Here is a 22,362-nt window from a genome sequence, read left to right as displayed (position 1 = left end):
ACCGATCAACTACAGCTGAGAGCAGGAAAGCACAACATTGAACCAAACATCCATATACACACTACAGCATTTTTGTCCAACATGACATAGCATATTATTGTAGTCAAGTAAAATTCGTCACAATGCGCCCTTGAGCATTTATCGAGAGAGTTCTCTAAGCAAAATTCACAGGTATTTCCTTAGGAGTTTATATCTCACACTCACTCCGCACATTCAAAGGCTGTGATAGTGACATATTATTTCCCTGTCACCGTTTGCATTTGCGCATGCCCACCTTTGAAATCCACACACTTGGAGTTTAGCCTCTATTAAACGCTGCTTTCTGTCAACTCTCATTGTGTGCCAGGTTGAAGCAGAAAGGTTGCCTATTGCTGTTATGTCTTGTTCAAGCTAGCCCTGGGATATGGATAAGTGAACCGAGAAAAATGTGTGACATTTATGAGTCTCTCTGCACGCTTGCTCAAACAATCACTCTGTGAAGGGGAAGCTTGATTTGAATTAGTCTTGATTGTTGATCACCAAAATATGACTGACGGCTTTGGAAAACAGACTGAGGTGTTAAGGCCAAAATAAGCAGGTGGAAAAAAATAATAATTTTCACTTATACTTCAATCAAGCTGATGTCTTGTAATTGGCCAAACCCTCTGGCTCTCATTGTGTTGCCCTTGGAGGCAAGCCCTGCATGTCCATCTGGCTCTTAATGCCAAACTGAAACAAATCATAACATGCATCTTAATGAGCTATTCAACCTTTATGCACAATGCACATGGCCATAAACACCAGTCTAAAAATAGTCTAAACGACTGGACCGGTGCACCTCCATTGGGCCCACGGACAGAGGACCATTGACAGAAGTGCACCTAGCCTGGCTGTCAAACATGTGCCTGTGGGGTATGTGCTGCGTCGATGCTTCACTCACTATAGCGCGGCATCTGAACTATCTAAGGGCTCCATGTCAGCTGCTGGAGAGAGGAAAATAGAGAGGGAGGGAGGGAGAGAGAGATTGGGGTGGGGTGGGAGGTACAGTACAGTAGAAAGATACAAGGACGGAGAGAACAAGAGAAAAAAAGGGAGCGAAGGAAGCTGAAAGAGTGAGAGAAAGAGACACAGAATGCAGAAAGAAATTGACAGAGATTAACTCAAAGAATGGAGAGAGGACGATGAGACTGAGCCAGACAGTGAGTGAGACAGAGACAGAGACAGAGAGCGACTGGCAGAGACAGAGAGAACACGATGGAGTGAAAGAGAAGCCCCTGACAGAGTGTCCCTGAGTCAATGTCATTCAGGACAGCTCTAATTACAACACAGAGGACACCAGCATATAACACATAACACCAAGACTTGGCCGGTCAGAGGACCATAACGCAACCTTTGGACATTGAAATGAACCCTAAAGCTACCTAGGCAATGTTGTTCAAAGGACCATAACGCCAACAAACACGTCTTACTCTTTTCACAGCTTTAGCCATACAGTACAATATGTCATACAATAAATAGACCATTTAGTCAAGTCTCTTCAAGTGGACTCTTTTTTTAAATGAATGAATGGAATCCAACGGCCACCTCAAAAATCGAACAAATCACAGTATGCTTTCAAACATGAGCAATGCAGTAAAGCCAAGTCATAGTTGTGAATCATGATAGGGTCCACTTGAAAATCTCTCCATCTGACACTTAACACAGCAGGCATTCGGCTGCCAAGTGGTCATAATAGGACCTGTAGCGGTATCATGTTTTGCTATCCAATTATATTACCTGTACACCTGTAGTAGTAGTAGTAGTACACTTTTCATAATAATCCTTGCTGTGTTTGTTTGGATCTTGGTGATAAATCAAGGCGTCTTGCTGAACCTGTCAAGCCAAGCATTGTCAGACACGCCCACTGCTGGGTGATAATGGAACATGGGAGAGGCAATGCTCTCTGGTTTCATTTTAACAGAGATGTCACAGTTTAGAGGGCAATTTGGGCCATATTATCACCCTGGCTTGCAGGTAGTTCTCAGTTTTAAAGAGTAATGTAGGTAGGGCTGCATAGTATACTGCATGTTTGAAAAGTAATTATGTTGGATATGAATAGACCTTATTCACACCGCGGCCACCTTGGATCACATGACTTCCTGGGATAGCAGCCTGCATTACAAACCATTGTGAACAATGGAGCGATGGTCCCAAAATATGAGTTCTGTTCAACCAATTTCTTTTTACCAAATTGACAAATGGGCAGATGACAGATGAAAACATCAACATCCCCAAAATGATTAAATAGAAGGGCTACAGTAGATTGATTACATCCATGGTAACGATATTCAAGGTAAGTTAGGTTGCAACCTTACTGTGTACAAAGACTTGTTATCTGTGCAGTGCTTGCTCCACCATCATATTAACTATGTTGTTAGATTGTTCCTGAATATGCAAAAATCACGATACAGCAGATCTACAAGCACACAACGCCTCGCACCGCGAGGCGTTGTGTGCTTGTAGATCGGCTGTTTTCACTAGTTTAAATCTTTTTTTAAATGATAAATGCAAAACGAACGGTTTTGGACATGCGGTACAAGATTTTCACCCGACAACAACGATATCTGAACTGTCGCTGGAGTAGCAAGAACACCGCCGTCGCCCCCTGCAATGTTGTGGCCCTCGGCTTGGTACCCTGGACTTAATTCGGCCCTTGGGGAAAACTAATTGGGGAACCCTGCTGTAGATTATAGAATCTACAGTATTATGTCTACAGTGTAGATGATGTCACAGGCTGGACACATGAAGGCTGAGATCCACATTGGAGCCAAGCCGTTTATATATGGATTCCGAGAGAGCTACATAGTTTCGTACTTTTGATCTCTCTAATTCCCAGGGTGATGGCTATACTCTCATGGGTCCTCTGCTACATTACAGTGCCAACAGTGTCAAGTTCAAAACTGATATACAATGTTTTATGTACTCAATTGTCTATTTATTATCCAGGGAAGGAAGGTTCATACTGAGAATAAGACTGCCAAGTCTGCGGTTATTACGCACGCACGCACGCACACACGCACACACACACACACAGTCTCTGACCAAATCCACAAGGAGTTCATTGCCTTGGCACATTGACTGTGTTTTTTGCAGGAAGGGAAACACATCATCAAGGTGCATTGGAGTCTCAAAAAAAACTTGAGAACCAAAGGAGTCCAGGCCAGCCACACTTCAAACATCTTAAGATATTCCTACTACAAGCCGGGAACGTGTCGATATTGCAACATAGCATCTGTTCGACGATACATTCTTTCTGTGAATTTTAACCTGGTGAAAAGCTAATCTGCCAACCCTAACCATAACCTCAGTAACCGTGACGCGGTTGAGTAGCTAACCTGCCGACGCTGATTGACGAAAGAATGACACATTGAAAGAGCAAGATTTTGGGCGTCCGGTGACCTACTGGTCAAGGCGCATACCACATAGGCACTGCCACATAGGCATGGTTGCCGCGGCGTCGACGGTTCGATTCCCGAAAGAGTGACGTTTACCGCATGTCACTCCCCATCTCTCTCCCCATTTCCTGTCATCCTACTGGGCCTCCCTTGGCCGATAAGGCAAAAAAAAAAGAAAAGAGCGAGATTTCTCCCTACAAGCCAGCCAGGATCCATATACCTTATGGTCACAAGCACACTTTCTTTACCACTTAAATCCTATATAATTATTCTAGGCCCCACTTCTTTTTTCCCCTTCTACACCAAATCTCCTCGCTGAAAACAGCAGATCTACAAGCTTGTCTGTCAAGCCAGCGTGTCACAAGGCACCAAATGTTCACGGCCCCCAGAACAACAACACTGGGGTTCATGTGTTTGATCTAACACCTCTGTGCTGTCCTTCTAGTTCACCAGGATGCTGCCATTCAACCAAACTTCCAGGCTGCCAGGCATGTGATATGCAACCAGGGACGTGCTGGGTACCTGATTCAGCCCGGGAAAAAGAGTTGGAGATCGAGGCCCTCATTGCGCGCTATAGAGAGAGAGCTCTCTCTATAGCGCTGCTCCTACTCAAAGATCTGTGACAAAGTGACAAGGGCCAATTACATGAGTTATATTTTATCGTTGTCGGGTGGAAACCTTGTATGTCCAAAACCGCTTGTTTTGTATTTATCATTTTAAAAATGATTTAAACTAGTGAAAACAGCCGATCTACAAGCACACAACGCCTCGCACCGCGAGGCGTTGTGTGCTTGTAGATCTGCCGTTTTCACTACTTTTGTGCGACGGCCTTGTATGATGAAGCAGGGCTTTGCTTTGCAAAAAAATTTACAAATTTGAAACTTGGAGATACAAGGTTTCTGCCCGACAGTGACGATTTACTTTGTTGGCCGCCCAGCCCCCAAAATGGAACGAAGGCCGACATTTTATTTTGATTTTTTTCCTAATTGCCGGCCTGGACCGGCCGGGAATGAACCGGCCGTTCGGGAGTTGTCCCGCTTTTCCCAATGGCCAGCACGTCCCTGTATGCAACTAATTCAGTGTGCTTGTCAGTATGATGCTCATCTGGCATATCATCAGCTCACTTGCGGGAGCTTGTCCACACTACAGCTACGCTGTGTAAATGTGGACCATCTGTTGTACAAAACCGTGCAGAACAAATTTGCATGTTTGATACGCTTATAATGAGCTGTCAGGACCAAACACGGTCTGTGGGCACTTGGTTTTATCTCAGAGGTGAGAGCACACATAATCACGGACAACACCTAATTATTGCAGCGATCAAACACGTCCCTTTATAACTTAATGGGTGGACCATTCAGTTAGGTGGGTTAGACAATGTTGCTGATCTTTCTCATCAGGTTAGAACAGGTCATTGTATGCTACTGTATCCACCTCTTTCTGCGGGAATTTACTGTAGCATTATTTGCAGGACACTTCCGGTTAACAGCAGACATACAAGCTCACGTCGCGTCGCAGATGCAACCGTTGTGAGCTTGTAGATCACACTCTGCTGCGGCGCCGGAAGCTCCGTCCAACTTCTGCGCAATGCACTATGGGATGTTGGAAAGTTGTGGATACAGCTAGCCTGGCTTGGCCAGACTAACATTTAGCTGTGCTAGGCTAGTGTATAGCAGCAGCACTGACAGACGGTTCCAACCCCTTTGTAGTTTAATGGCACTAATTCTGTCAAGGTCAAGGGTTCCACAATTGGACATTTTATAATAAATACATAAATAAACAAAGTCACTAGTTAATTATTGCATTTGCAGCTTCATTCAGAAAACAGTGTAGAACATTAGGCCTATATTACAGTCAATGACATTGAGACAGAACACCAGAATGTGTTCACCCAGTGGGTATCAACATAGTACAGACTGGTTCCGTCACCACCACCACCACCACCACATGAATCAGCCAGTGGCGTCAGTTCAGAAAAAGGTAAGGTATGGCAACATGACTGGTGTCTTGCACACGCGCAAAGGCGCGCGTGCAAGACACCAGTCATGTTGCCATACCTTAGCAACAGGCATGATATATTTATTTTAAGAAGTACATTCTAAATGTTTTCCCCTAAATGTCTATGGTTTCTTGGGCTGGATATGGCAATAATGAATTGCACCTGTGCAGCTGGCCTGCGGAACCTGGGAATATACCATTCTGTCAAGATGGGGAGAATACAAGTGTGGAGAATATAATTATAATATCTTGTTAAATTTTGCATTTGTAGTTATTTTAATGTAATTTAACAACATAACCAGCAGATAGACAATGAGACATTCATGGATTTATATTTTAAAGTAACTTGCATTCTCCCCACTGGACCCAGGGTATGGCAGCTGCATACCCCTGCCATACCCAATTGACACCCCTGGAATCAGCTGGGTCATCCAGCTGGGTCAACTAGTAACTTGTTACTTACTATGGTACTTTGCAGACATAAATTATAAAACATATATAGGCCTACACAAACCACTCAGCCCTATTTTAAACCAGGGCTATTTGAAAATAGCATATCTACAAGCTTCCTCGTTGCCTTGTAGATCTGCTATTTTCAAACATATGGTAGGCCTACTTTTTGGTGCTTTAAGTACTAAGTAGGCCTACATTTTAATGCCGATACTTTTACTCAAGTAAATATTGAATTCTAGACTTTTACTCGTAGAAGAGTGTTTCTATATTGCAGGGATAGGCCTACTTTTAGGCCTACTTTTTACATCACTGTGTAGGCATATCATATGTTATCCAATGTTATGATGACAGCAGGTCAGCAGACATAAACAGAGTGAGTCTCCTTCAAAGAATCCAATTCAACCAAGTTAAGGAAGCATATGAAATATCAAACGTCAAATGTCAGCTGTTCACACTTCACAGCCTCTCAAAAAGTTCCTCTGCCAAACTCCCTAGCTTGCCTCCTCGAGATTTAAATGCCATCATCAGAGACAACATTGTATTGGGAAAACGCCAGAGTATATAAAAAAACAACAAGAGATAAACTCGAAGCAAACTTTCCCTAAACAAAAAAGGGGGAAAAATATAAACATTTTTTGGAAATACACATAATTATTCAAATATAGGAAAAGAAATGTTCTTTTACTGAAGTCGTGACCCATAAAAATTGGTCTGTGGCCCACAAATGGGTCCCGACCCCAGTGTTTGGGAACCAGTGACAGAAGTGTTTTAGATCAGTGGTTCTCAAAGTGGATTCCAGGGACTTTGTGGGTACTTCTATGGGGGTCTAAATTGACACAAGTCTGTAACTCTAACAGCATACAAATGGGACCAAATGGTCCATTTGGTCCCATTTGTATGCTGTCAGAGTTTAGGGGAGACCTTGAAATGTGAAAGTTTGAGAACCAGTGTTTTAGATAATCTCTTGGAGAACCTGTCAGGGGCCAAAAATAGCGCATATCGCTTGGTCACGTGACTGACACCAGAGAGAGCTTCAAATCAGTACAGCGGTGTTGTGTTGTCATTGCGGGTCGGATCATTTGAATAAAGTAGGCTATAGAGATAATAATAATAATGTAATAATGAGGAGTCATTCTTCTGAGTGGAAACAACAGACAGTGAACGTATTGGGGGCCATGCATGCATGAAAAGTCTCTTGGTGGGTTTTTCTTGACAGCGTTAATTACAGCTGCTGCGATTTGTTTCTTTGCCAACCCGCTCACGAGTCACGAAATAATGCTGCCAAGGGGCAGAACCTAGAAACACACAGTAGGCTACCAGAGAAACTAAGCCAAGTCGTCATAAGATAGATAGACTATTGTTTAAAGAGCTAAATAGGAGACGAACAAATGGCCGGGACGAGAAGTTGAAGCGTACTTACATGCAACGTAAAAGTCCGACGGATCGTGAGCTTTGGTGACGCCGTTGTGCTGTTATTTAGTAGCACATCAGATCGATGCAACAAGTCCGTGCAAGTAACAACAATAACAAATCGGATGTAAACGGTTGTTGCACACACTGACTAAACACGTTGTGATTGAATCTTGAACTGAGTCACACACGACACACCCCTCCCTCCCATAGACGCGCACACAGAGTTGAGTGTACTATGGTGTGGTGTAGGCTACTGTGGGGCCCTGCACTGTTACCGGAGAGGCCAGAGCCATCAGCCATACCGTGACAGGGACATCAGTGGAGAGCTAAATATAGTCTCCAGTGAGAGAGGGTTTGACACACGCGCGGCGCACGCACGCACGCACTTCTAATTTTAGTATAGGCCTACTTTACTGTCACCTGTGTTGACGGTTCATTCCCTGGCATGACTGACTCACCAAAAAATCAACGTACAGTTCAGTCTTATCTGCAGGCGCTCAAGACCCATGAGCATCAGCATCTTTCATTTTAGGCTGCTGCTTCCTCCAATAGCATGCATGATTGTCTATCTTCTTGCAGAGCCTAACTTTCTGGGATCTAGCCTACTCTTATCTCTAAATTGACATTTGAAGCCTTTGCAGCCACATTTTGATTGTTTTACTGTTTTTCTTAGTCTTTCTTTAGAGCTCAGTAACTTTTGACATAATTGGAACCCACTACTGTATTTTCTTTGTATCTAAAAAAAATCAAACCTCGGTTCGAAGTGAAGCGGTGAATCTTAGTATAGAATTGTCTGGAGAGCTGGTATGACAGCCGGTATAATAGGTTTTTAAAAAATATATAAAAAGTCCTGCTTGCTGGTCTCTTAGTTGTTTGTCAACTGCATCCCTCTATAATTATTTCAGTTTCTGTTATCTTTGTGGCCTACTAAATTTTTCAACCTCTGCTAGATTTTCAATGTATTTACTCTTGTCTGCCTTAATGCTCCTTTTTACCATTCTGTTAGCATCTGTATATTCTTATTGTGCCTTTGCTTTTGCTCTTATGCGGCTATTTGTCATTGCTGCAGGTGAGACCTATTGCATGTACAAGACAGATAAAACCTGAAGGCCAAATTATCATGTGAAGCTTGACCAATCCTCAAAGTATCCATTCATCTGACCGGGAGGGACACCGCACACATATTCTGGACGTACAGGACAGATAAAGCCTATTCATTCTGAACTGAAATGACCATATATGGACATGGGACACACATTTTGCTTTTTGAAAAAGCCTATTCATTCTGGACTGATATTTTGCACGTACGGGACAGGAAAAACCTGTTCATTCTGGCCTGGAGTGACCATATATGGACATGAGGTGGCATACATTGTGTTTTTGAAAAACCCTGTTCATTCTGGACTGAGATCACCATATATGGTAATTAAACGGACATTCTGTTTTTGAAAAAGCCTGTTCATTCTGGACTAAAATGACCATATATGGGCGTGATACACACAAGGCCACTCATAGGAAGCGGTTTTCACCGCTTCAAAAAGGTGTAAATTATATCATGTTATTCATCTTTTCAGATTCAATGAGTTGTATCTATCTTTTGAGAACGCAAATACAGTATGTTTTCTCATCATATTTCAAAGACAAAACTCCCTGTCATACAGTAGGCTAGCTCTTGTCAGTAAGTATTCTGGCCCTTACTACAATAACCTTTCTAATAACTGAGAGAGTACAAATGCTAACCAAATGGTTCAGTGTTAAATATGGGTTTAAATTAATACAGTAATCTAATGACAGTAATATTATCTTTCTTTTATGTTGGTTGCCTGCAACATTAATAGGCTACTGTAGAAAGTAGAAACCAAAGCTTATCCAACATTTTCACTTATTCTGCTTCTTACTTTGCTGTGGATAACAGTACTGTAAAAGTTCTGAGAGAGGAACCATTAGTTTTCAACAGCCATAACTACAGTCAGTTACTATAACAAGTGACCACTAGAGGCTACTGTAGTATCATACAAGCAACAGGGAGGAACTGGTCATTACAGTTTAGACTGGTGTGGTGTCAGTTTTTTTGTCATTTCTCCACCAATGTCAGCTAAAATAACAGTGGCAAGAAACCTGACACAGAGCCTCTTTATAACGTATGTTATTAATGTATTGTTCCAGATTGAATAGCTAGAAACATTTAAGCAATCTACCTTTTTTCACCCTTTTATTTAAACTATAGGATCCTGACACCGAACAGGTCTTACTGTACTTGCTATAGGACAGATTTAGCTATTTACTATTTACTACATACCGTAATCAAATAAATAACTTGCAGACAGCGTCCCAGGCCAGGCCCTTGTCAAGGTCTTTGAACAAGGCAGGCTGCCTATTGATTCAGCAAGTCAAAGTATTCCTCCAGCGAAATACCCTTGAGAGGCAGGTTGGATTACACTCCTTCAAATTTTAAATAAAAATCTTTTATTAGATAAACATGTGATATTGTTGCATGTTATGGATGGAATCAGTCAATCGATTTCACTGATGTTAAAGCCAGACGGTTCTTGCTATGTTTCATTGGTTTTAACTGTAACGGGCAGTGTGACTGATGAATGATGAATAGAAAAAGCAAAAAAAACATTTTCTATAAATGAAACAATCTTATTTCGCTGCACTTCTCTGACCTGGAACACACTGTCCACGGTGCTGAGTGGTGTATGTCAGAGAGACGGTCAATAATTGATTAAAGGAGTAGTTCACCCCCAAAATGACTTATTTTCTATTGATTAGTCATGCCATGGAGAGTAGAGTTCAATAATATTTTTGTGTTTTTGTCACATTCCTAAGACAAAAATTTGATTCGAGTAAATTTACCCCCATTGATTCCGGATGGGGACCCGTTTCGAAACGAGTCCCCATCCGGAACGAATGGGGGTACATTTGTTGTTATCACATTTTTGTCTTAGGAATGCGACAAAAAACTAAAAATAGTCTCCATGGCATGACTAATCAAAAGAAAAAAGTCATTTTGGGGGTGAACTACTCCTTTAAAGGAGCATTTTCAAAAGTACCTTCATATAATTGTTTATCATAAGATGGCACAATTTCCGTCTACTCATTCTGTGTCTCATTAGTGGGCTATGGGCAGATCAAAACCTGCCTACTGTACCAAACTATCAATGATGGATGGATTTCAAGCTAATAACTACAGCCTTCTTCCTCGAAAGTTAGAATCCTGAACTAGAAGCGATTGTTGCGTTAATAAAACAAATTTAAAAAGTTGTTTGAAATGACCAACCCTGCCGACCGATGATGTCATTGATAGGCAGGTTTCTGAACTGTCCACAGACCTCCTCTGAGACACAGACTGAGTAGACAGAAATGGTGTCATCTTACAATGAGCATTAGTGACTTCTCACTCAACATCGACAGCTCCCAGTCCCTTGTCACAACCTCCAGCCACATCCTAGGTGTCATTTTAGACCCTACTCTTTCATTCCTCCCCCACGTAAACCACATCACCAACACGGCATTCTTTCATCTTAGGCCCTCCCTGACATCCTCTCCTGCCGCAAACCCTCATCCACGCCTTCATTTCATGCCGGTTAGACTACTGCAACAGCATCCTCCATCCATGGATCACCTCAAAAACTCTCAATAAACTCCAGTTTGTTCAAAACTCAGCTGCCTGCCTGCTTACCAGCATGCGCTCCATAGATCACATCACACCAGTCTAGTCGGGGGATATCTTAAAAAGTCCTGGAATAAATTCCTTACCAAAACATTTCTTCACCAATGTGTTTGTAAAGGTGTCTAGTAACACATCTCACAAAGACTGAAATTCAGTTTCCCTAGGAGAATCTGTTACAGCTGATTAAAGTTGATGTCCCATTAAATTAACTATACAGGATAAAACACACCAAAATAAATATGCTTTAAGTAGCATGTGAGGGGTCAAACTAGGGGGTTTTCATGATTCTGAATCCATGGCAAGCATTTGTTTTGCACGAAAAACATTCCTTGGACTAAAAACGCCCCCACAAAAATATGGTTTAGCGATGAGTCATCACTTTTCAAAGTTTTGGGGGAGCCGCCTTTACCCCAAGGAATGTTTTTTGTGCAAAACAAATGCTTGCAATGGATTCAGAATCATGAAAAAACCCTAGTTTGTCCCCTCACATGCTACTTAAAGCATATTAATGTTGGTGTGTTTTATCCTGTATAGTTAATTTAATGGGATCCCAACTTTCAGCAGCTGTCACGGATTCTCCTAGGGAAACTGAATTTCAGTCTTTGTGAGATGTGTTACTAGACATCTTTACAAACACATTGGTGAAGGATTTGTTTGGTAAGGAACACTATTTCTGAAGATATCCCCCGACTAGTCCTCCACAAACCCCACTGTTGAGGCACTCCACAACCTGGCTCCCCCCTACCTCTGACCTCCTCGAGGCCAAGACCAGGCGTTGAACCTGGGGCTGGGGCGACAGGTCTGTGGCTGCCCCCTCCCTCTGGAATGCACTCCCCAAATGCACTCCCCAAATGCATCAGTGATCCCTCCCTCCCTACTTTCAAAACCGCCCTGAAACCCCACCTGTTCACAATTGACATTCTGCGTCGACTTTGTATCAACCCTTGTTTTTAGTGTTTTATTGTTTTTATCTCTTTCTTGCTTGCATAACTTAGTTTTTTTTTCCCCCAATAAAGTTTTGTTGTTACTTACCCTCTACACACACACACATGTGACTTTGGATACTTGGAAAAGCTCTAATTCCAGGTATTATTATTATTACTAGAAGCTCGGGCGGCCCAGCGTCTAGTCGGCGACCTGGCCAACTCGGAACAATGTAAATAGGGAATGAATGCCCCGCCCTTTAGGACCCGTTTTGACCATCTGTCTGCCTGTGTCCATTTATGCCCATATATGGAGATATCTGTATCTGTCTGTCTGTCTGTCGGCGTCCATTTTATGTCCATATATGGAGATCACTGCAGTTATAGTTCTGGGTCCATTTTATGCCCAGATATGAAGATATCTGTCTATCTGCGTCCATTTTATGCCCATATATGGAGTATCTGTCTGTGCCTCCAACTGTGTTGCAGACACAGTGCCGGTTCCCCCTTTAATGCAAACCTCACACCTGTTTTATGTCCATATATGGAGATCACTGCAGTTATTGTTCTGGGTCCATTTTATGCCCAGATATGGAGATATCTGTCTATCTGCGTCCATTTTATGCCCATATGTGGCGTACGTGATGTCAGAGCCTTTTATGAAGTGATGTCACAATGAGTCAGAGCTTTCGCCGATTTCCTCCGGAACAGCCTGATGTCAACAATCAACCCCGCATAAGGAGATTCCGAACGTTTCGCGCCGGTTCGGGAAAACCGCGCGTCGGGTCGGGTCGAGACCCGGCACTGCACTCCGTGCCGCGGCGGGGAACGCGCGTGCCGAATCTGAAGCCGGTGGGACGAACGGTTCTCGAGATACGCGGATTACAGACAGACACACAGACACGCAGAGACTTCTCGCATTTATAGATAGATTAGTCGAGGACCTATTAGCCTACGAAGATTAAAATTGGTGAAGTGGTCCTTTAACATGTAGTGTAGCCTGCAATACCTACATCATGGACTATTCATAATAGAAGGATGCATTTTACACATTCCTGTCCTGTTACATTGTAGCCATTGCTATGTAGCCTGCCTATAGCCTATGTTATAAATTAGTGTTTGATGGCCATTGATATTGATGCTTACGCGACCTTGCCACACCTTAGCTTTGGTTGAGCTGACACCACTCCAATCAAGGCGGTGGTTATGGACAGTACCATATGATGCCAAGGATATGTTCTTACAGTATTTCTAGATAGTGGGCTTCTCCATTCCCTGCTGCCTACCAGAAACAGGTTTTATAGGAAAGATAATACTGGAATACATCTGGGACTCCTAACCCCCCTCTGGATCTGGGTATAATTAATTCTTGTAAGCGATTCAAGGCTTTTTGTCATTCCAAAAGGAATCGAATAAAGAGGAATTTGATGTCTCCGAACCAGTGTTATACCATTCACTATTCATCTCTCTCTCTCTCTCTCTTTCTCTCTCTTTCTCTCTCTCTCTCTCTCTCTCTCTCTCTATCTCTCTCTCTCTCTCTGATGAGAGAGAGAAAGGGATAAATATGGTATAAGTGAGTGTACTGTAAGTGCCATTAAGGCTTTAGTATAGGTATAGGACTTATGCCATTGATTCCTACTGTAAGCTACATTTGGTTTGTTTTCCAAATAAAAGGGTTGCCCATGAGATCAGATTTAAATGTGTGAGGGTTAAGTGGGATGTCATTATAGGAATGCCAAAATGTTATAGGCCTTTAAAAAATTACCTGATCTATTAGATGACAAGTTAAATGTTTTGTTGCCCTTTAAACATGTTTGTGAATGAATTCTCCAGCAAATACTGTCCGGATTTGTTGCGACCGTCAGGTCGTAGTTACTATCAAAACTTCCACCGGCTGTCAGTCTGTCCTTCACGCCACGTCACACTTTTGCCCTACTCATATCTCCGCCACCGTTGCCCCGATCCATGCCAAACTTTGCACACACACTCCTTGGCTGCCAAACCACAACCTTCACCTTCTCATTTCTCACACCCCTCACCTCTTCTAGCGCCACCATGCGGCCGATTCTTGCAAACCCCATTTTTGGACACTGCTCCTACAGATTTTGCCCTGAAATCACTGAAAGCGGTACACAGTATGTCTACTCATGTCATCAACATGGATCTGTCCCATTTAGCGCCACCATCAGGCCATTTTTTTCAAACACATTTTTGGACACTGCTCCTACAGATTTTGCCCAAAAATCAGCAAATGCCACTTACAAGCCAATTTGTGTATACATGCGACCTGATGGTCGCTTATCTCACGATTATGGAGTCTTACTGGTTTTATCAGTGCAATAAACTACGTTCTTTTAGAGCCCATAATTATGTATTCCCTTTATTTATTGATTGTTTTATTTTTCATTTTACTTCTCATCATGTGTGTTTTCTGTTAGCAATCTACCAGGCCAAATTCTTAACTCATCTGGTGCCGATCCCGAACTAGTTCGGCTTTATTTCAATCCAATACAATCTTTTTTTTATTAATTCACTTACCCCGAGCTGCTTGTAGAGTCGTGGGTGGTCCTGGCTCGCTAGCCGCTAGCCAGTTAGCCATTCTACTCTGTCCGACGATATATTCCATTAAAAATGGTTTAAAATACATTTTTGAGCTCCCCAATGTTCACCCGATGTTCGGCGCCGCTTCCGATGAGTACACGAGTGTGCCGATCCCGAAGTAGTTCGGCTTTATTTAATTAAATGAATAAAATGATAAGAGGCCTTCTGAAGCCTGGCTTGATTTTTGTAGCTACTAGCCGAAAGCTAACAACGTCCCGGCCGGCCGTAATTTGCGAACGCAATCGCCAATCTCCGCCTAATCCAATGAAAGACCGCATCTTTAAAGGCTTATATCTCTTTTTTGTGTTTTAGGAAAGCGGCGTGAGGTTTATTTACGGCGAAATCGCCCAAAAATGATCTTTTAGATGACAAAATGGGAATAGCCATTCTGTTAGCATCTTCATCCGGGACATTTCCATGCCGTGCATCAACGTGAGCACGTCAGGTCCTGGAAGCTGAAGTCCTGGAAGCTAAAGCGCTCGCCTATGAGAGATGCGCTGGCATTCTTTGGCCCCTAGAGGGCGCTGGCACGCAAAGAGTTAATATACAAACAAAGTAAAGTGATTAACACCAGTAAGACTCCCTAATCGGGAGATAAGCGACCGTTGGTCGCTTATCTCCACAATCTGTCGGTAGATAATGCCGGTCTTATATAAGGGTCATTTGTGTACGGTGTGATGTCATACTGATGTCAGCAGTGTGATGTCATACTGATGTCAGCAGCTATGTCTCTATATATGGAGTTATATGTTGTTCGTGTCCAAATATGGGGCTTGTGAGGTCAGACTTAGTGAGATTCGTCGGTTATCTCCATATATGGAGGGATGTGTTGGTTATCTCCATATCTGGAGATTCAACCTTCAACGTGTAACTATGGCTACCTAACGACTAGCCACATGACGTGAAGGTGAGTGAGGGTCTTTGTGTAGGCAGGGGTCCCGACAAGCCAAGGGGTCGATTGCACCAGCTTCCTCCTGCCGCGAAGGGTGCCAGCATGACTCACACCATCCTTCCTAGACGATTTTGACATCTTGTTACTAATCTGTCGGTAGATAATGCCGGTCTTATATAAGGGTCATTTGTGTACGGTGTGATGTCATACTGATGTCAACAGTGTGATGTCATACTGATGCGGAGATATGAGCAGGGCAAAGGTGTGACGTGTGACGTGTGACCGACGGACGGACGGACGGACGGCCAGTGGAGGTTTTGATACTAAACTGCGACCTGACGGTCGCAATAATCCTATTAAGTATGATCTATTCTTCCACGAACTTGCACTTTTCAATAGCAACCTCAGTCAGACAGCTGTTCTTTGAGGTCTCCGTGAAGAGTCTGAACCTGTCACTGACTCACCCTCCTCGACATGTTTTTGTCTAATCTAACTTTAATTGCTTCGCCTTCAACTTCCAACTTTAACATGAAAAATTCATTTTTCCCTCAGCCTCGTTGGAGAGTGGTTCTGCTCTGCCAGCGTTACAAGGGACCCGCAGTGTATTTTAAAGATGGTAATTTGTTGATGAGGAGGTTAGTCACCCAAATAAATCTACCACATTGTTCCCAAACTCTCTCTCCCTCTCTCTCTCTCCCTCTCTGTCTGTCTGTCTCTCTCTCTCTCTCTCTCTCTCTCTCTCTCTCTCTCTCTCTCTCTGTCTCTCTGTCTCTCTCTCTCATCTCTTGTCAATCCAAAGAAATGCCCCCCAATCTTTTCATCTATCTCTCTCTTTTCTTGACAAGTCAAGCAAATATAAATCTAACGCTCCTTCCCTTTCATCACTCTCTGCTTGTCTATAATCCATCTTTACAGTGTCTCCCCTTCCTCATTTCTCAATGAGGTGCTTACACAAAAAAGAAAAAAAAATCCCACTTCTACTACTTCTAATCTCTGTCACCCTCCTCTTCCTATCTCCATCCATCTCTTGCTCTATTTGTCTCTGCCTACATACTGTATCTCCTACCTATCTCCTCTCTGTCATCTCTTGAGGTGTTTATTCACCCAAATAGTCTTTTCCTCTCTATCTCTGTCATGTTATGTCACTTAAACAAATCTACATCATCTTATCTCTGTTGCTTCTCTATGCCTTACCTCTGTCTTTTTACCCCTTCTTAGAATCTCCCTAACCTTTGGTTTAATCTCTCACCCCTCATTTCTTGACCAACAAGTGTCAATAACCATGCACTTATCTTTCTTTCCATGTCTACTATATACAGTATATCCCGCTCTTGCATCTTGATGTGGCACTTTCACAAATAAATCTACAGTATCTCCTCAATTAGTTTTTGCTTCACCTCCACTGTCACTCATGCTATCTTCTGAAATAATTGCGCTGTAAGCCTAAAACCTTCCCTGAGCAACAGACATCTTGTAGACTTTCTGACTTCGAAGAAAGAACTGTGAAAAGTCACTGCCAAAAAGCAGAGGCGTGACAAAAGAATAAAACAAAGTGGAAGAAGGATGAACAAACAGGAGCTCAAGGGTTGAACTTATTACTGCCATAGTACGTGTACGAACACGTATTGCATTTTCCCGTCTCTTGTAGCCAGCTTATTGAGCTTGGTTAAGTGAGAGTGGATACAAGTAGATAACATGAGTATGTTTTTCCCCCCTGTCTCTTCCATCCGGCTGGCTATGAACAAAAGGACAAGTTCTTCCCTTAATCAAGCTAATGGAGTGGGAGCAAGCTAGTTTGAAAGACTTGATGAGCAGAGACAGGTAAGAAGGGCCTAAGGGGGGATTTAGCACATTGGGAAATGAGAGAAAGAAGGCGCTCAGTCCCGGATGACTGGTCGTCTGACTGACTAACTGATTGCCTGGTAGGCTGTGGACAGAGAGGACACGATGATAAAAACCCTCCGCTTGTACCGCCAGATCCATTTAGCGGGCAGCCGGTGGGCCCAGAGGAGCACCTGACGACAAAGAACCAGTGAGCCTGTTGTTAACGAAGACTTCCCAGATTGAATAGCTGTTTGCCCTGCCTCGCTTCATCGTAATTGGTCATTCTGACGGATAATCCTTTTGACAGTATAGGCCACGTCTCTGTAGCTGATTGCCAAGGTACCTACTGTACGTTCTTGTGCTGTGGGACTCCATTGTGGACTGCAGCCACAGAAACTTTCACTTAGGCATTAGGACTATTAGGCTGTGGTGTTCGGCTGGACTATACTAGGGAGGCCAACACTCACTCAGATGACCTTGCAAAAGAGAGGGACACAACGGTGAGTCAGATATGAGAAGACGAGCATGATGACACTGTTGTGATACCATTTAGCTGTACGCGTACAACATAGCGACACATAGACACAATGTCAAATGCAGAGATAAAGGGAAAAACACAGATTTGTTCATACTTTTTTCTTTTTTTCCCCCTTTTTTTTGAGTGAGGTGAAAACAACTTAACATAATTTAATTTAGCATAAAAGTGATTAGGACCAATTTCCAAACATTGAGTTGTATATTTCCACCATATTTATTTAAAGTATTGCAGGGCATTTGTAGACCTATCTTGAGATTAATTTAAGACATTGGTGATCAAAAAATCATGTCTTGCATGCCTAAAAAAAAGAAAGAAAGACATATGACAGGTGTATTGGTGGAGTAGACCCGTGTAGTTAGCAAAACTGAATTCACTTTCTCAATAGAAATTTTATAGGCAAAGTTTTGGTCAAAGGCAAAAATGTAACAATTTAAAATCAAAAAGAGGAGATAAATAGAACACTGTTTTGTCATTGGAGTTATAGAGTTCATTCATGTTGTTTTGGTATAAACTCTTTGTTAGTATGAATATCACTGGGATGTGGTGGTGCTGGACAGTGTCATTACAGTATGATAAATCAGTCCAATCCTGCACTCTACAGGTTGATTATCAATACATTTACAGTAACCAGCTTCGTAACATATTACTCTCCAAAGTAATATTGGCCAACATTGACTATATTTCTATAGATAGTGCTCATTGCTCGGTATGAACAGCTGTGCTACTCATACGCTGAGTTGATGGTGCACCATGATCAAACCTATGGCCTTGCGTTTGGAATGTGAGTGCTCTACTGATTGAGCTACCCGGACACTCAATAACCATAATAATAAAAATAATCATAATAATATATGTGATTTTCTTAAATAAGGCCTTACTATCTTTTCTAAGCTGTTACAATATGTCAATTACTGCCTGTATGAAATTATCTTTTAAATACATTTCTAACCAAAGCTAGTTGATGGGGTCTGGTATTGTGGCATCAAGACTAACATACATCAAAACATAACTTACCAGTCCTGCCTTAAACCATTCGGTATAAACCAACATAAAGCTTGTCATTGAATTTCAACCCAATACCAGGTGGGGTGGTCTGGTGCTGTCCTGTTTGCTGATATGGACGTCTCTGCAACCAGAAGGCATGCAGCGGACCTCGGCTGTCAACCTGAGGCGCTTCATCGGCTGTGCTGTCCGCGAGTTCACCTTCCTTGCCAGGAAGCCCGGCTGTGGGGGGCTGCACATCACCACGGACGCCTGCTGGGGGCGCTGTGAGACCTGGGAGGTGAGATGAGGGGGTGGGGGAACTGGGAGGGACATCCTGTACAGAGAGAAACAGAGTCAAGCCAAATCACATGTATCTCATTGATTAATATAATTGGGTGTCATCTGCATAACGTAAAACTATTGGTCCAAGCACAGAATCTTGTGGCAAACCTTTTGTGCACATGGAAGATTCACCACTAACGTGTACAAACTTTGAAATTGATCTGATAAACAGGACTTAAAACAACTTTATGTAGTTCCTTTAAAGCCAATTAATTAAATGTTTCGGTCCCCGTAATAGGATGCTATAGTCAAAGGTGTCAAATGCAGCACTAATATAAAAAAGGACAGAGAGAAGTCCCACATTTGTAACTTTAAACAGGATGCAACAATGTGTTTTAAATCCTGACTGAAAATCTTCAAATAAATTATTGTGATGTACAGTAGAAAGTCACATTTCAGTTGATTAGTGACTGTTCTCTCAAGGATCTTGGGGAGGAAGGGAAGGTTAGATAATATAGATATATAGGTCTATGGTTGGCTAAAATGCCTGAAGCGTATACATTTTAGGGTGTGCACTATGATATAGTGGGTCAGTGAGTGCAGAGTGTGAGAGAACATTGAGAAAGATAGGAGGGGCAGGTGAGAGAAAGGGAGAGGAACAGGCAAAATTATATGAGATGAGACAGAGAGAGTGTGAGAATGAGAGAAAGAGGAGAGAGTGTGAGAATGGGGGAGAGAGAGAGAGAGACAATGGAGAGGCTGGAGGAATGTAATGTAATTACAGTGAGAGATGACACAAGTAAAGCTGACAAGTTGAACCAAAAATGATTAGGTGATATTAGGTGAGCTTGAATCTAGACAGAGACAGATTAGATGGATTGGAGGCAGAGAAATTGTATGCTGCATACATCAAGACATATTGTTCCATAATGTTGTAAACAAGTGTCTAAAGACAACAGATGACTGATAGCCTAGTAAACTAGACTCCTCCTGCCATCCTGAAAGGAGAGTCTGGTTTACGAGGCTAGTGGACAGAGACCAGTAAACACAGACCATAGTGGTCTACAGCAGGGGTTTTCAAAGTGGGTGACGGAGCACCCTGGGGTGCCGCGACGGCAGTCCAGGGGTGCCGCGAGATCATTTGATAATATTTGGAATTTATTTTGACACTTGAAAAAATATTTAGTATCATTTTAAACTTGAAGTACAAAGTTATTTTCAGTCAGTTCTAACCAAAATGGCTATTATCTCAACGTTTTCCTCATAACATAATCACTAAAATATCGTCACTGTCAGAAACCTTGTATGTCCGAGTTTCAAATCTTTTGGTAAAGCAAAGCCCTGCTTCATCATACAAGACTGTCGCAAAAAACTAGTGAAAACAGCCGATCTACAAGCGCACTTGTGTGCTTGTAGATCTGCTGTTTTCACTAGTTTAGTACATTTTGTAAATTTTATAGATGATAAATACAAAACGAACGGTTTTGGACATACAAGGTTTCCACCCGACAACGACAATATGCTATAAATATAAGGTGCTGGGAGTGAAAATTATAATGGGGTGCCTCGGATTAAAAAAATATTTATGGGGTGCCCTGAGACAAAAAAGTTTGGGAACCCCATGGTCTACAGAAAGACTAGTAATAACACCAGACCAGACCATACACAATGGTTCTACTGTATGCATACCTATACAGTAGACAGTATTATAGACCTAGTCTATGTAACAAAGTTCCTGGCACAGAACTTGATCTGACTTCATTTAGAGAAAGCCATCATTCAGCTGTAAAAAACAGTATATCGTTTTAGACTGGCAAATCATTAGATTTGTGTAAAATACAGCAGGTATCTAATTCTGCCGCGTAAACACACCAAATATAAGAACAGAGGACTGTGTAGAGAAATGCTGAGAGTTGTCTCAATGATGTTCAGTTAATATCCAGCAGCCGAAAAACTTAATGAAGAGTTAATGTAAAAACTGAAATGGGGAAGAAATGACTCAGAACATTGCCTCAGAAGCTTTGAAAAAAAAAGCACAATTTCATCTCATAACTTTCTTGGTGGAGGTTAGAAAATGCGGTGGTACGTGTAGTTTCATCAGGCATGCAACAACAGGCATTAGAGAACTCATGCATCCTTGTCATTTATTTATGTCCACATAAGCGGTACAATACAAGGACACAAATATTACACGGTGCTGTAAAAAAAAAAGAAGTACAGTCAGCTAATCTTGGACAAATACCCACACACCCCTCAGTGTACACTGTTGGTGACACTGTTGGTGACTTAATCGTACATTCTGCATTTTATGTCATCAATCCAATTCACCAATTAGAAAGTGATAATTGCGGGTTAGAGCCACAGTGCCCTGATAGTAGACATAACAAAAGACTCCACTGTGATCATGTACAGTAGGAGCCATACAGAGACAAAGAGGAGAGGAGGAGAAAGCACCAGAAAGTTCTTTAAACTAAATGTCTAAACCATTAGCAGAGCATCTGCTACTAACTGAAATCTCTGCTAACACATTCGGGTCAGTGAAGAGTAGAGACTTGTGATTCTCTGCAGCAGAACAATACGCTTCAGTTCCTAACATTCACAGCAAAGATCACAGCCACGGCAGCTTTGCCCTTTAGATGTAATAAAACATTTCACTGATCCTCGACTAATCACATGTCAGAAAGAGGCATACAAGCTGAGGAGACAAGATACAGTAGAAGTGAAGTGAGAAAAGAAATCTCACTCAGGGAAGATAATTGTACTGGAACGCACATTTTTTGGTCTTAAATAGCACACATTGTAGATAAAAAATGTATTATCCTACTATACTGTATATGCACAAAATATCTGTCGGTCTGTCTGTCTGTGTGTGAATGCATGACCTGCCTTCAAACTTGGCATATGCGTCACCGACGACACAAGGGAGGATATGAGCATAAAAGGAACACAGGCAGATGGAGAGATACATACACATCCACACATCAAGAGATCAACATACTGTATATGGGTATAGAAGGAACACAGACAGACAGAAGGGTACACAAATATCAATAAACCATATATGGAGTACCCTATCAATATCACGTCATGGTACTGGTGTCCTAGACTGGCCTGGACTCTTTATCAGGGCATGACTGATACAGAACTTCATATATGGGTATAAAAGGGACACAGACAGACAGATGGGAACAACCGGTACTCTGACAACGTATAGCGGTTATTGCATAACCGGGTGGAGCATGCATTTTCAACTTGCATCGTACGGACAGACAGACATTCGGCAAATTAACAGTTAGATGTGTAAGTGAAGTCAGGTCATCAAGTCATGTCTGTTGCACGGCACATGTACTGTATGAGTCCTGCAT

The 22,362-nt window shown here is 42.3% G+C and overlaps 2 protein-coding genes across 2 annotated transcripts in view; one reads left to right on the top strand and one right to left on the bottom strand.

The window, feature by feature from the left end:
- syne2b (spectrin repeat containing, nuclear envelope 2b) overlaps positions 1-7,535 on the bottom strand; it is a 298,695-nt gene extending 291,160 nt beyond the window's left edge. Inside the window, exon 1 of the mRNA XM_080751129.1 lies at positions 7,285-7,535. The gene's annotated coding sequence lies outside the window, so the exon portion shown is untranslated. The remainder of the gene's footprint in view (positions 1-7,284) is intronic.
- The window catches only part of gphb5 (glycoprotein hormone subunit beta 5), a gene marked incomplete at both ends in the record, with an annotated part of 21,828 nt that continues 344 nt past the window's right edge, over positions 879-22,362 (top strand). The window contains 3 exons of the mRNA XM_080751128.1: positions 879-891; positions 3,859-3,931; positions 18,815-19,013. Coding sequence (XP_080607254.1) covers positions 879-891; positions 3,859-3,931; positions 18,815-19,013 — 285 coding nt within the window. The remainder of the gene's footprint in view (positions 892-3,858; positions 3,932-18,814; positions 19,014-22,362) is intronic.

This window comes from Nannobrachium achirus (genome assembly GCF_963921795.1).
Source record: "Nannobrachium achirus genome assembly, chromosome: 20".
In the NCBI taxonomy this organism is placed as follows: domain Eukaryota; kingdom Metazoa; phylum Chordata; class Actinopteri; order Myctophiformes; family Myctophidae; genus Nannobrachium; species Nannobrachium achirus.
The sequence above is the reverse complement of the archived record's forward strand: the minus strand, read 5'-3'. Positions and strand labels throughout refer to the sequence as shown.